General features: G+C 36.2%; 1 protein-coding gene across 1 annotated transcript; it reads right to left on the reverse strand.

The window, feature by feature from the left end:
* Window positions 1-2,349: 2,349 nt before the first annotated feature.
* On the reverse strand, window positions 2,350-12,673 carry LOC103697429 (probable methyltransferase PMT11). The gene is given in 10 exon segments (XM_008779279.4): window positions 2,350-2,878; window positions 3,339-3,416; window positions 4,028-4,150; window positions 6,179-6,436; window positions 7,516-7,675; window positions 8,772-8,882; window positions 11,071-11,283; window positions 11,286-11,340; window positions 11,437-11,586; window positions 11,848-12,673. Coding segments are annotated over 10 exon segments (2,043 nt in total). The 5' UTR covers window positions 12,535-12,673; the 3' UTR covers window positions 2,350-2,670.
* Window positions 12,674-15,681: the final 3,008 nt, after the last annotated feature.

The raw sequence follows: 15,681 nt of genomic DNA on the forward strand, positions 1-15,681 counted from the left end.
AGTCAAAGATTTAATAACTCGGTTTGGGCGGGGCACGGAAAAGCGAGTCCACTCTACCGGCGCTAACTAGCGCGCAAATAGCTTGGATTGGCCCGTGACCCAATCCGATTCAATTCGCTCCAACCTGATTTAAAGGACCCGTGGATTAGGTTGGGTTTTAAAATTAGATCCATTCTATTTTTGGGCCGAGTCTAAATTTTCTAAATTCTGGCGGACCCAAGCCGACTCGATCTATTTAAAATTTGAATAATTTTGGATTTCCAACCCTACGACCCGTTCAGACCCGATTGATCCAAACCTGTTAAACTCTTTGCACTCGCGGGCCACAGGTGTGCAAGCCTAACAAGCCAGCTAGGTCCTTAAGCCGTGGCCCATATGTGACTCTTATGAGTTAAGAGTCGAGTATTAACTCTTAGGTATTCGGTCTCCACTCTCTGATCTCCACCATTTCGATTATTTTCTACTAAGCTTCATCTCTTTGACTCTTCCCCTTTTCTCTCCAACCATCTCGAGTCCCAACCCATCTGACCATCCAAAATCGGCAAATTTCCGTCGGCCATTACTCTCTCTCCCAGACAGCAGACTTAGTTGCAGTAGATTTGCCAGTTTTTCTTGGCCATTGCAAATCGCAATCAGTCTCACCCTTTGGTTGTGCAAAACCCTAGATCATGCATCTCTTCAATGTCTGGCGACTTTGGCGTACTTCATTCCGACTCTCAAGGTGAACCCTCCTCCAAAATCTTAGAACTACATATTTGCTATTTAGAGAGAGTTGGGAGAGAGGGAGAGGGAGAGAGAGAAGCGATCGGTTCTATTTTCCCATCATATCTCAAGACAGCTTATGTAAATTTTTGATCTTTCTCACTTGCTTCTTTATTTTCTTGATTTAGTGTTCATGAATCGTCGGATCGACGGCGAATTAGGATTCCAAGAATCAAATGCTTTAAGGCTTTCTTCAGAGCAGCGTGGTTGTCTTTCTTGCTTCCGGAGCCGCTATAGATTGAGGGGTTGCATTAAAAGGGATGCACCATGTGTCTTTCTTCACAGATTAAGTCTCTCATTTCAAAAATATTTATCTAGCAGTGGCATGGTAAGTTCACCCTTTTCGGTCCTAATGATATAATTAATAATGATAGTTGAGGTCTTTGACCATAGCTTATGATTGATCTTCAAGTTTCTTGCTAAGGGATGAAAGAAAAAGGAAGAAAAAGCCAAATATACTACAGAAAAAGCTTTGAAAACAGTTGGTAAATATGAGGTACATATAGACATAGTAAGGAGAAAAACCTATTTTGGAGATGAATGAATTTATTGTTTATTCAAAAATTTTCTATAACTATGGAATGACATAATTTTTAATTTATTGTGATGTAACTACCAAAAGCTCAGTGGATAATACCTAAAAGTTTATTTGATTGGTGTATGTTATATTACGAGATAACTTAACGATTTCTGTAAATCATATATCCAAAAAAATAATTGCAAATAAATTTTATCATGTTTGATTGATGGAAAAATTATTTTGAAAAACGATAGCAAAAAAATTGTTATATTCAATTAGAAGTAATATTAAAAATATTGTCAAATTTTTAATAATATTTTAAATAAATAATTTAATCAATAATTTTTTTAGTTTATTTATTGGCCACAACTTGCTTACATGAGAACCGCCAATAAAAGCTATTTACGTGAATCCCTCTTAAAATTTATAATATTTCTTTATTCTCATAAAATATTATTTTTACATAAATGCCTCTAATATAACAGTTCTTTTAACACGGTTAATAAAAACCATATTTATTTTAATTAAAAATAAAATAAAATTTTAAAATTATTTTTTCATCTCCCATCATGCTCGCCTTATAAATATCTCTTTTTACACATTTACCCATTAAAGATATTTTAATCATTTTAATTTGAAACTATAATTTTTAATAGTGTTAGATAGCATAGGTACATATGCAAAAACATAGATAAAAAAAAGATAGAATAGCAAAAACAAGTATTTTATGAAAGTATACATGTAAATATCAATTTTGGAAGAATATTCATACAAAATTCGATATTTAGGAGGGTATTCATGCAAAAAAAAATCACTTTTTAAAATTTAAATTCGAATATTAAAATCACATATTGTGACTGCATGATGCTAGTGGCAGAGCTGTGCAGACAATACAGCTCTACCTATCATGCAAATAAGCAGGTTACAGCCTAGACCAATACAACAGATGAAGCTAACACAAAACCCAGTTCATCACCTGTACCTTTTGTTCTCACTGCCAACTAATTCCCACAAGTTATTGATGTTATCCGCATCACGCTCACAAACACTAACTTGGCTCTTGAATATATAATTTGAGAAAAGCCAAAATACCTGTAGGGAATTCACTCTGAAAACAAATCTGCATCAAAATTATTCCTTGCAACCGACTCATCTCAATTTATTACAATTGAGACCGTGAATTTGATGAAACAAACAAAAAAGATCTGGTGATGATCCTACTTGGAATCCAGCAGTAATGAATTTATAATTGCTATATACAACAACATCAACCCCTTCCAGGCCAATAAACTGCATGCTCTACATCCAGTTAGCCCACATACCGAGTGGATGTCCTCAATGAGGCGCCAGTCCGGGCCTAGAGCTGATCAGTACAAGCTGCGTGAGATTTAAGATCGCAACAACCTTTTCTGGCATATCAGTATTTTCCTACTTGCATGTGGTCCTTCAGCTGTGTCCCACAGCCGAGTTCTCCATCCCATGGCCTCTGTGATTTCTTGAATCTCAACAATGATGAATTTTGAATCTCGAAGATAAGCATGCCCACCAGGCCTCAGTATGCGATCCATCTCCAGCAAGATGACAGATATATTACACCTGCGAGTAGAAGAGGGATTAGTACAGTTATGAGCAGGATTTCTCAACTGAAAAAGACCGCCATGTTACCTAATCCTCTACTACGGTAAAAGGTTATCTTCTGTGCTCTCAAGTCTCTAGAGCAATCCATATTCACCAGGACCAGCTCCATACCACTGATCAGACAAACTAATTTGCAACGACATGATTTTGACCAAATCTAGAGGTCCATGGAATACCTATTATGACAACAGTTGCCAACCATGGATCACCGCATTTTCAGCTAGAATACACTGAACTGGGTTTTTTTTTTTTTAATTGCTCGGAAAGTTTTAGCTCTGAACTAATAAGATTTTGATGCAGATAGAAGCAGACAAAATAAGTAAACAAAATAGTGCAAGGGAACACAACCCAAAAGTAACATGAAAATCACTCTATGATCATATAAATTAAACTTTCTTGCTGTGAAAGGACAGATTACCTTTTCTGCTCTTTTGAGAACAGGCCAAATGCATGCAATAGATCATAAGTTCTTGGATATGTATCAAATGGTTCACACCTGTAGAAGAAAGTCTTAGTATACTTTGGGGGAAGCAGCACGCGGGGTGGAGTTAAGAAGACTACAATAATAATTTTGCAATTGAATAATGATTGGCATTGATAGGTGTTACAGCAGAGCAAAAGAAAAAAATGGCTAAAATCATTAGTGAAGAAGCAACAGCTCTTCTCATGAGCTGTTTGAACTGCAAAAACACCTATAGCTGTTCAAATCAATATTGGATAGAACACTTGCATAGGTAAGTATATTCTTTTTAACACAAGAAAATGCTGAATCAGGGGTGGTGGGTATTTATGCTAGTTGCCTAAATGACTAGATTAACTTTCGTAACCACATAATCAAGGTATAGACCGATTAAATAATTTGATAATAGCTGAGATCCAGGGCAAGTGGAGATATTTCATTGAGGTAAAAGTAATGCTAGCATGCCCAGCTAAATAATGGAAATGGAGCAGTAATACAACTCATACATTAAATTACAAGCTAATAAATGCTTCCAAATACAGCCACATAAAGCAACAGTTTGAAGTTTCTAATATTTAACATGCAAAACTAAAATCCCTCAGCAACTAACTCTCAATATTATAGATAAAATGGTTAACAGAACATACCAGTCATGGGTCACTCCTATAAGTCCACGATCGTATATTACAGGCAATGTATTCGGTTCGCTAATAGGGACAACATTCATCACCCAGCTATCAATCTGTTGATCAATTAGCGCAGATGCAAACCTGCCATATAAATAATGGATGGTCATAACAAAGGAATGCCAAAACTAGCAGCATCATATGACTGGAAAAGAATTGTGAGGTATACATAAGCAAAAGAAAAAATAGTTTCCCATTTTTCTCTTATTGGTAAAGCGAAAAGTAATGTAGTTCTCCAAATAGTAAGATAAGATGTGGAACAAAAGACAAAAGAAGAACATAGAGAAGCAACTATAAGGAAGAAATCTACCATACAAACCAAAGAAAAGAGGAAGAAAGAAAAATATAGAGGTCTGCTTCAGGTCATAATATAACAAAGAAAAGCTCCGCCCTCATCAGAATATATTCACAAAACCGCAGATGATGAACCAAGTTCACCCCCTGCTAACAATATGCATCTCAACATATCAACAAATGATTTCACTTGTGGCCATAGTGCTCATAAATTAATTTTTTATTTCAAATGAGTAGTCCATTATAATTAACCTTTTTTCAAATAAACATGCCATATTGCCATCTAATTGAATCTTTTCAATATTACTCAAATAAGAGGTTTCAGACCTACCACATGATCCAGGTTCATAACAAAAGTACCAAATCAACCATCAGATAGATCATTGCAAAAGATAAACTTCTCTATATGCAAGATCAATTCAAATCAGTTGATATAGAAGATCACATTCCCAGACAATGAAAGATCTTAATATAATAATACAAACCAGAGTTGCTTAACTAAGCACCATGTCAGTTTTAGTTAGAAGTATTCTATTTGTAATTACAACTGAAAGCGCACAGGTAGAAATTTTGGGATGAGTAAATATACTATATGTCAAGCATAAACTGTAACCTTCAAATATAGGCAAATGTAAAGAACAGAGGAAAAATAAGCAGAAACCTAAAATTGGACCAACACCGCAACTCTCTTGCTAACATTACCAACCATATAACAGAGCACCACAACTATGTTAAGCTGATACTTGTATTTTCTACTTTTCTTCCCATCCAGCATTATGGCCAATGGAAAATGGTTAGTTTTAGAAATGGTTTGATTAGATTCTCCTTAAGTAACAATTGCATTCAACTATATGTAGCAACTTGGATGAAGCATCTGCGCTTAATGCAGCTTGCTTTAATCCTTGCAGAAATATCCTTATCTATTTCTAGTTCCATTTTTATAATAGAAACAAGATAAAAAAAATACAATTATGAATCTTCGATTGCTTAACTCTGATGGCATCCTTCATAGTTTATGTATTTCCACAAAAGTAGCAATCGATGTGTCTTATGTTGACCCAACTAAGTTTTGGACCTTTGTCCCAGAGAACATCACTTCATAATTTCAAACCATATCAACCCTTGTCTAGTGCCATCAAACAACAGGTAATGATTTGCCAAAAACATAGTGAAAGAGATCACAACTTGGTAAACAATAGCTCAGCATCCATGACCTGTAAAGTCTAAACTCAATAGCTGACCCCTAATGCAACTTTGCTGCAAGTCGGATTTGTCAGAAGTAGTTCTTACAATTGATACTGTCTCCTACATGTTTTAAAATATTAAAATTAATTTGTTCTATAGACACTGTACCATGCACAGTAACAGAAACCAGATTCCATGATCTAGAATATTTCCAACGTCATAAACATAGCATAGACAGTAAGCCTCATTCTATCAGTTAGAAGTTGGCTAGATGGATCAAATTTTGGATTTGATTCCTATCCAAGATGTAGCCTACACGATCTCCTTAAACATCTTACCTTGGCCTATATGTCATCAAATATTTAAACATGTTTCATCTCAGTTTTAATGTTAATTCATGTGTATCTTCAGCTGTATTTAGAAAAGAATGTATAATAGGCATGATATTTTAATAAATTACATATATAATTCCTTCTGGATAAATACTTCCTTTTTATCAGTTATAATCTTCAATATGAATGTGTCCCTGTATTAGTTTTTATATAAGTTGCTGAGCAACGCCTGAAGATACCTAAAACAAGGAGTCCAAATAATGCTTCTAGAAAGAAGGATGAAAGGTGTAAAAATACTTACCCTCCAAATCCAGCTCTCATGTCCATCACATTTCGGAACTTTAATTTTTTCCAGTGGAAAGCACGGACATAGCTTGCAACGATGTCATTCCAGAACCTAGATTCTGCCATGAAGAGTTCATTTTTTGCTTCATCAGCATCCATTTGAACAGCTCGAAGCCTTTGTGGTGGCTCATGCAGGCGAGCAGGCCATGGTGGAATATTCGCTCCATAGCCATTCTCAGGAAGTCGGCTGATACATGTTTTTAAGTTAACATACCTGCAGCGAGCATGGAACCACTTACAGACCAAGCAAACTAACTTGAAGATAAATAAATGCATTGAAAAGGATATGCACAAGACAAGTTTAACAAAAATGAACAAACTGAAGTCTCTAGTTAAATTAAGGGCTGTCAAGCAGTCCTATAAATGCCAAGATGTTTTTCTCCAAGAGCTTTGAAGAATCACTACAACTATCAAATACCTCAGGAAGCATAGAATGTTGCACTAAGATCTATGGCTACATTCCGAAGTTTTTTGCATGCATTAAATTACACTAATATTTAATTTGTGTATATCTTTTCCTGCTTTCATATATAATTTAATGTAAACAAAATTGAAACTTTTAGGAGCAAGTGGTATTTAGTTAGCCAAAAAAAAAGCGAGAGGTTAAAACTTCAAAAGTAACAAATAAGATGAGAAAGAGGGAAAGAATGATTCGTGGACTTGGAGAAATTATAATAAAAAATTTGGTTCTATGATTGAGGTACTTTTTCAATTTTCATAATGTTCTCAAAACTATTTTCTGTAAAATTATAAGTTTCATTATAGAAGAAAAACATAAAAAATCACAAAAAATGATGATCTTCTATCACATGCAAATGCACCCAACACAACCACCATCATTTACATCTTTATTTGAAGATTCTCACAGCACATCATTTAAACATAGTATAGTTAAGAAAACCAGCCATAATCCTAATCAACCACAGGAAATAACAGCCTTTTAACAAGACAGGTATCTATTAACAGTAAATAAAATGTATACTCCACAGAAGAACAGGGTAATAATTGAGTTTTATAGGAATGCTCAAGAGGGATATCGCATGGCACGTTGCACATAAATGCCATAGAAGCTAGGAATACACACGAAGAAGCTTTTATAATACCCTTTTAGGAATTTTCAACAAAAAAGAGGATCTATAAACAGAATGGTTGATTATTCTTGAACTTTTTCCTCTTTTTCTTTTTCATTTTTTTTTAATGAGCGCTGGCTTGTGGCAGCCAAGCATTCATAGCGATGTTGCTTTTTGAACCTCTCATTAAGCAACAATATAAACTGAAGAGTATCGGAGATACCAAACATTATCTGGGTCATCCTCTGCATTGCATAGTGGAGGTTGAACTCCAGAATCTCGCTTGTTATAGCATGTGTTATTTAAAGGCTTCCGCCATATAGCAATATATCCCTCCTTCTTCACAAGCTCCCAACAAATCCGAGCTGTAAGATCCTCCATCTCTGTATATGGATCCAAATGTCAGCATTGCAGGCAAGAGGGAAAGGGGGAAAAAGGGTGGGGTGGGGAAGGTTTATGCAGGACAAAAAAATAAATGAGCAAATGGAAATTACTGGTTCTCAAGGTATATATGGCAAAATGCTGGTTATGACAATTTACAAATGGGAAATTTAGTAACATAATTGTATTGTTATGACAATTAACTTTGAAATTGCAGTATCTTATTGATATCCTTTTCAAAACCCTGAGAGAGTAACTTTCTACGGTTGTTCATAAGAAAAGCTAGAAATAAGACTTTTAAGGAGCCAAAAGATGGATACATTAGTTTGCTATGAAATTTGGAGCAATAATCAAATCACGCTGGAAAATATTTTCATCTCTAAATAGAAGAGTTGTAAGTATATCAAAAACAATAATTAGCACACTACAAATTCAAGTCAAGTTATTACTCAAAAACACTTAAAGTGAAATTTCTGAGAGTCATAACGAGTTCAACAGCATGATATTCAGATGATCTCCATTTAATTCTCCACTCTTCTGAACTCATGATATTCAGATTATCTCCATTTAATTCTTCTTTTTTCAGACATATCCACATTAATTTGAGCAAGAAAATGGTATAAGCACCACAAACTGTTCTAAGGCACACTGGATCACGAATGATAGGAAAGTAATGGACTGATTTAAAATATGCAATGATGCTTTCACAGTTAAACACAACCTTTTAGAAAGTAAGTGCATTGGAAAGAAAAAAATAAAACAAAAAACGAAAAAAAATTAATTTAAAAAAATCATTTCTCACGCTATATAGCAATGATTCATACTTTTGATCAAATTGACAATAAAAACAGTTCGAACTTCGAAGTGTTTAGCTTCTGCTATGCATGCAAATAGAATGAGATAATAAGTCAGTTTAACTAGATATGGTGAAGATCAACTCTAATTCATAATTAAAGATGACATGTAAGAGCTTGCAAGCATAAGCAAAGAAATAAGTGCAAAAACTTCCAAATCAGCTTGTAATCCACATAGAACACTAAAGATGTGCCAGAACCCATAAATGGATTTCCCTTAGTCAACAATTCTGGAAAAGAATACCTTTCCATGCCTCGTGTTGGCTCTCTTCATGTTTATAAACTGGTTGTGCTGCCCAGGCAAAATATCCTCCAGCTCTGAGCATCCTGTTAACCTCAAGAAGCAAGATTCCATCTTCACCACAAGTGGGCAACTGATCAGTATGGTGAAGTTAAAGTGAACATCGACAATTCAGACAATAAGATTGTGATCACATACAATATATTGCAGTGTTTGTGCGTGTACATATATACACACACATATAATATACACACATACATTCATTTGTGTATAAGATGGGCTTCTGCTGGAGCAATGAGGATTCTTAAATGCTAAAAATGCTTCACTATAGAAGTTCCATAAATCCTAATCAATGGAGAAATCTCACAACATTCAAGCACACCAACCGAAAAGAACAAATGCATTTTGATCCCATAAATCACAAGCTTTTCAGATGACTCATCTCAAATGTACTATGAATGGTTTCGGAGCACACAATCTATCAGAAAATGGACTATCCTAAATAAGCAAGAAGAACATGGTGAATTATGATACCACAGACCTGTTGAACTTGAGTTCCAAGGGACCTTACAGAGACTAAAGCATATTGGACCCAATTTACTCAGATAGCATTTCCTGGGCTAAGTACTCTAATAGGTCAAGAAAGCTTTTTCGATCTCAAAGAAATATTAAAGTTTTTTTTCCTGGTAAGGAAAGGATTAGTAAAATTTAATATGGTAGAATAGGGTGGCAGGTAGCAGGTTTTATACTTTATTAGATGTCCTATAATAATTTAAGGTCCCTGCAGAAAGCCCAACAGTCCCAATAGTAGTATTATTAGTACTCCACATTATACAATTTACTCTTATTTTTTTCTTTTTCTATAAAACCTCTAGTCAAGACTGAAACCTTAAATCTACCTCAACCACTTCCTTATCAATCTTATTCTAAATTAAAAAGATCCAGTCAACCTTATTTCAAATTACAAAATTGGGTTGTAAATTTTTGGCTGAGTCTTAATCAAAACCATTAAAAATTCTGCAATCTCCTATCAAGTTTAATCAGTCTTACTAATATTTTAATAAAAAAGTATGATATTCTGACATTAAATTTCTTAATTTACTCAACTATACTCCATTTGAGTATGCATTTTCCTTTTATAAGCTTATTTAAATTCCTTCCTGCTTCTATAAAAATTTAACCCTGCTGTACCACCATGCTAAGCTATGTATTATTCACACATCTCGTCTCGTGCTTTCTATCATCCCCTCATCCCCCAGATTATAGTTTTTCCTCTCTTTTAAGTTTCTTCTACATCAGAGCAACCAACCTTGATCAACTCATGTCTTCATAATAGGGGTTTTGATAGCCTTCTTCCATCTACTCAGATCCACTTTCAAATACAAGGTGCAACCAGGAAAGCTTCATGATTATTCCTTTTTATCCATCTTATCTATTGTTTTAATCAATCAGTTAACAACTTTTCCTGTAATAGTTTAAATCTTTGTGCCTTTCTCTTATCCTCATTAATATTTATGCTAGATGTTCATAGATCATAATTGATATGATCTGATTATTAATCATATACTTGGCTTATTACATGTATAGCCTAGAATTTGTCTTGATGTTCTACACACTTGCTTCCTTTATAGTTGTTTCAACATGATCTAAGTTTTGGGCATTGTTTCCCAGTGGCTTCAATCCTGTTTAAGAGGGAAAAAAGAAATCAAGAGTTACTCTTAATAGATGTTCTTACCTCTGGATCTTTAGAAAATGAGCAGTCATATAGATATGCAATTTGAAGCATTTGCTTGTCCTTACATGATCAATAATCTCTCTCACACACACAGAGAGATTATATTAAACACTGTCGCTTAAGAAGGTTATGTACTTGCAAAAACAAGTATATTTAGTTATTCATCCAAAATAAATGCCACTAAAAAGTGCAGGGTGCAAACCAAATACGGCATTATCCTCACAATGCAATTCTTGAACAATCATTTTAGAAACATCTAAGGACCTAATGCATTATTTAATATTATGTGGTTAAGCAGGAAAGGAAAGTTGTATGCTCATCACAAGAAGAATTGCGGACATCATGGAACTTGATGAGAAATGCAATGGAATATTTCCTGAAAAATTGCAAAGAAAATGAAGCAATTCTGGAGTGTCTGGCAGAGTGCATAAACAAATTCAAAGAACACAGTGAATATGTGAAGAATAAGGACAATAATTACATTGTTACTTGTGTTTGATGATCCATTCATGATATATTCAAGAATACCAGAAGGTCAGTTGAGTGGAAAATAGTGAATGACATTACCATCACGGGTCCAATTTATTCGACATCTTGAACAGTGTATTAGATCAAATGCCTGGCTTGGATACAACAGCCGATGTGTCGCAAAAGCAGCTATCATTGCAGGTACACCACGTTCAAGAGCAAATTGTATCTGATTTTCATGAACATCTTTTGGAGCTACTGACAAGGTAATCACATTTCGTGAAAGCAGAAATGCACCAAAACTTGCCACGCACATCCAACATCGAGGGCAACTCTTGTATGGTAACCAAATGCAATATCTGGAATCATCTGCACAAATAGGAAGTAAGACGCCACGGTTGGATGGACAGTGCAAGCTGAGATATGCACATGTCCGAGATTTGATGTCTAAGAAAATCAAGAAACCTTAGAAATTTGATCCAAATATTGATTTGCTCCATGTATAAACTGGGTTCCACCGCCAGGAAATCTGAATTTATCTTTAACCCTTGTAATCCAATTTTGCCCTCCCTTATCTTCCACCAAGCGTGTATGTGGTACATTGCTATACCATACCTGTAATAATATATCACCAGCAACATAAGAATCTCCCTCTGAACAAGACCTCGTCATCGCTTTGATGCCATGCCATGTAACTGGTGTTATCTAGATGCGGTAAAGTTACTCAAAAACAACAACTTCAGTAGATATTCACAATGAGTGACCAAAAGAGATTTTTTCTTGAAAGAAGAGGCAAAAAAGGAATCTAGACGGGCAATACTTAGAACGAGAAGTTTGAAAATTAAGAAATAAAATAGTGATTCAAGAAAGGAAAACCTCATCTCTGCTTCTTGGCCACGGAATTGGAGTCTTGTATTTCCTGAGCGCCGGAACCAAACAATTCAAACCCTTCCCCTTCTCAGGACAATGCCGCTCAAACGTCTCCCCCCTCTCGATCGACTTCAGCTTCTTGATCGCCTCCTCGTTATCCATGCAAGGAATGTACTCCCTCATGGTAGCCGGACATAGACGAAACTTCTTGACCCCGACCCTAGCCCCGCCACTCCCCTCGCTCATCTCGTTCCTCGCCGCCCCATCGTCCCATCTCTCCACCAGATCCGGATCGAACTCCCCGACCTCGAAGTCGTCCCTCATAGCCCCGTTCTTGTCCACGATCCCGAACCTCTCCGGCGGCGGAGGCGGAGGCGGCGGCGGTGGCGGAGGAGGCGGAGGAGGGGAGTGGAAAGCAGGGGCCGGAGTCGCATGAGGCGGGACTGTCTGGGCGGCGGAGATGAGAGCGGCGAGGTCGACGGTGAGGTTGCTGTTGGGGGAGACGGCGACGAAGGGGGCGAAAGGGCGGCGAGCGCTGCCATCCGTGTTGGTGTTGGTGTAGAAGACGAGCTGGGGGTAGCCGTCGGACCAGTGCTTGCCGAGGTAGAAGAAGGCGACGCAGGCGACGACGATGACGGAGATCCTAAAAAAGAGCGGGCTCTTGAGGAGATCGCCGTAGCCGAGAGCTTTCATGCTTCTTTATTGCACTATTCCCGGCAGGGAACTTCACCGGCGGGAGAGGAGAGGCCTTTTTGTTTGCTTGCTAGTTAAGGGAAGCGAGATGTCGGTGAAGCTCGACCTTGTTTTTCGCCCGCTCTCCTGTCAAGTAGCATTAGCCTGAAATTGCTACTTGCTTTTCGGTTTCGTATTTAATATATATCCATCCATACATGCATGCATGCATATACACACGCGCGCATGGATGATCATTCGCCATAGATGATCTAATAACTAAAAATTATTTTTAAAATCGTTTCAATTCTTTTTTATCAATTTTTTTTTTGGGTATCTCAAAATCTGAAAACTCTATTTATTGATAAATCTTCCATACTTATAATATTCATATCAATAAAGGCCATTGAACTTTTAAAATAAATATTTGGTTTAGAGACCAGAAAGCTTAAGAATTTGAAGTCGGATATAAACTATGAAGCTTTAGAGGCTTCAAAAACTTACAGTAAAAGAACCTAAAGGGGGCAAAAACAGAGTTGAAGAATGAGGTTTTATGAAGATTTTAAGTTGGAATGTCAGAGGGTTAAAATAGTAACCATATGTAGGAAGATAACTACGTATATTTTTTTCAATGAAAAATTTTATGCAAAAAATTAATTTATATATAAATAGATTTTTTTAAATATCTGCAAAATATGTTTCTATGACTCTCATTTTTTTATCATATATATATACACACACACATCATATATAAATAAAAAAAGTATCGGTCTATATAAATATATTATATTGACTAGTATATAAAATATTATTGACTTATATGGACCAAGATAATAGAGTTGACATTGTCACATACATCATCCTGATACAAACAACTGAGATTTCTGCCAAAAACTTAGCTATGATTAAAACCTTTCAAGTCAGATAGCAACTCTTTGCCATGATAATAGCTATGATTATAACAAATACATTGATATTTCCATGTATAGTCCGCACACGTCCGCTCTCCCCCCTTTTTGCAATGAAAATCCTTCGAACTCACCTACACTTCTCCCCTTTTCCCTCCCTGTGGACCTGCGGTCGTCCTTTTCTACTACTCTCCACACCACCAATTCTAAGCCCCGTTCTTAACCTTCAATATGGACACCACGTCCTCTTGTTCAATGAAGAACATCATCAAATTCTCCATTCCATTCAGAAACTGACCATCCTGAAATCCTCACTTCCCCTTCCCTTTTCCCTCTTCGAAGGGTGAAGGTGTATATCATGTACATGAAAGAAAGGTCCATGATACTCTGTAGTTAAAAAGATGGTATGCTATTTTGATTTACTGATAGTTGAGATAGAGCATAAACAAAAGAGAGATAAAATGGTGGTTAGGAAATGAGAGGGAAGGTAGGAAGGGAAGGAATCACTGTGAGGGATGGTTAAAGTAATTGGTGGAATGAAATGATAGAAGTAAATATGAAGAAAAAAACAAAAAATATAAATAATCTAGATAAGAGCAGTTACGATTCTTTCAAGATCAAAAGGATGGTGAGGTTTTGATGATGATTGGAAAGACCTAAGACTGCTTTGATTAGGAAATGAAAAGAATTAGGGTGGGCGTACGGAGAATTCAACAAAAGAATATATTGTAGTTGGAAGGATAAATATAGAATGTAAAAAGTAGGGAGAAATAGAAGAACTATAGATGTGCGAGATAGAAGATACCTATTTTGTTCTCTCCTCAATAACCATAGGTAATAAAAGCTAGATGTTATATGGAACACTGTAGATCAATCTTTGGCATGATGTAAAACGAGCTAGTAGATATAAACCTTCTCGTATCACTAGGGGCTGGAAACATGTTTCATTGGATCAAAACATGCTTGACCATAACCTATCATCATTTCATACTCGGGTCTTGATTTTGGACCTGAACTAGATCTATTAAGTGATTGGATTGAGTTGAGTTGAGCCACGGAAAAGATTTGGTTTTTTAAGATCCAGCAAGTTATTAAGATAGATCATGGTCAAGTATGATTGGACCTAAGCCAAAAAATTGGGATTTGGGTTGGGACTGTTTTAAATACGGTTTGTAACACACAACGAGCATTTAGCTATTTGTTGAAAGAAAAAATAAAATTATTAGAAGAATAATAAAAACTAAAAAAGCCAACTTAAACATAAATTTTTATTTATTTTTTAAATTTGATCCAAGATGTTGATAGAATTCAAAATATTATAAACAAGAATCTATTGAAATAAATAACGAATGTTAAATATAATTAAGCGAAAGTGTGCTGAGAGGAGATGGGGCGTTGGGATGACTGTAGATTACTATTCTAAATGATGGTTCGTTCAATAAATTGAAAAATATATTTAGGGTGAAGAAGAGAAGAATATTACATGGTCCAAGTTCTTAGCTCGGCCGAATGTGGTCTGGAATTAATTGGGTCGGCTTTTTGTTGACCCAAAATAGATGCAAATGACATTCAGCCCGGACTAATTTGGGTTCACATTGGAAACAATAAAACCTAGCTAAAACTAACTCGATTTCAAAATCGGGTTGCAATTTTTATCTCCATTCAGCTCACGGATCATCAAAAATGAATTAGGTGGCCTAACCCATTTGCAGTTCCTAGGATCGCCCAGGACTAAACGGGTGACCGAAAACAGTGTCAGAAAAACGATGGGTAAAATGGGTTAGAAAAAGGTCAGTTCTGGAGTCGTCTTCACACGCTTCCCGATCTGGTCAACGCTGGGCCGCTTTGCCGATAGTTAAATTTGATATCGCGAACCTTCTAGGCCTTTTATAAATTATAAGCGGCCATGTTGCCAGATTGGCCTCAGAATGGATGCCAACTCAGGCAGCCCTTGTCCCTCCGGCCATAACGATCCCAAAACTTTATTCTTTAACGTGTCTCTGATTTTATTTTTTTATTTTAGTTAAAAAGAGGAGCTGAAAGCTAACTTTGGAATGAAACGTGTCTCTGAATTCCTCTAAACGGTGCCATTTCTCAATTCAGATTACACGTGTGTCCAGCTAAATAATACGTACCATCATCGTCCTTCCATTATTTTTTTTTCTAATGAAAAGGGGTAGGGGAGGAAGGGACAAGCCTACCCCCGCATAGCAGCCTCCACTGGGCCCCCGTCCTGCCAGGAGAATGTTCGATGCGGGTA

The sequence above is a fragment of the Phoenix dactylifera genome, chromosome 12 (genome assembly GCF_009389715.1).
Source record: "Phoenix dactylifera cultivar Barhee BC4 chromosome 12, palm_55x_up_171113_PBpolish2nd_filt_p, whole genome shotgun sequence".
Taxonomy (NCBI): domain Eukaryota; kingdom Viridiplantae; phylum Streptophyta; class Magnoliopsida; order Arecales; family Arecaceae; genus Phoenix; species Phoenix dactylifera.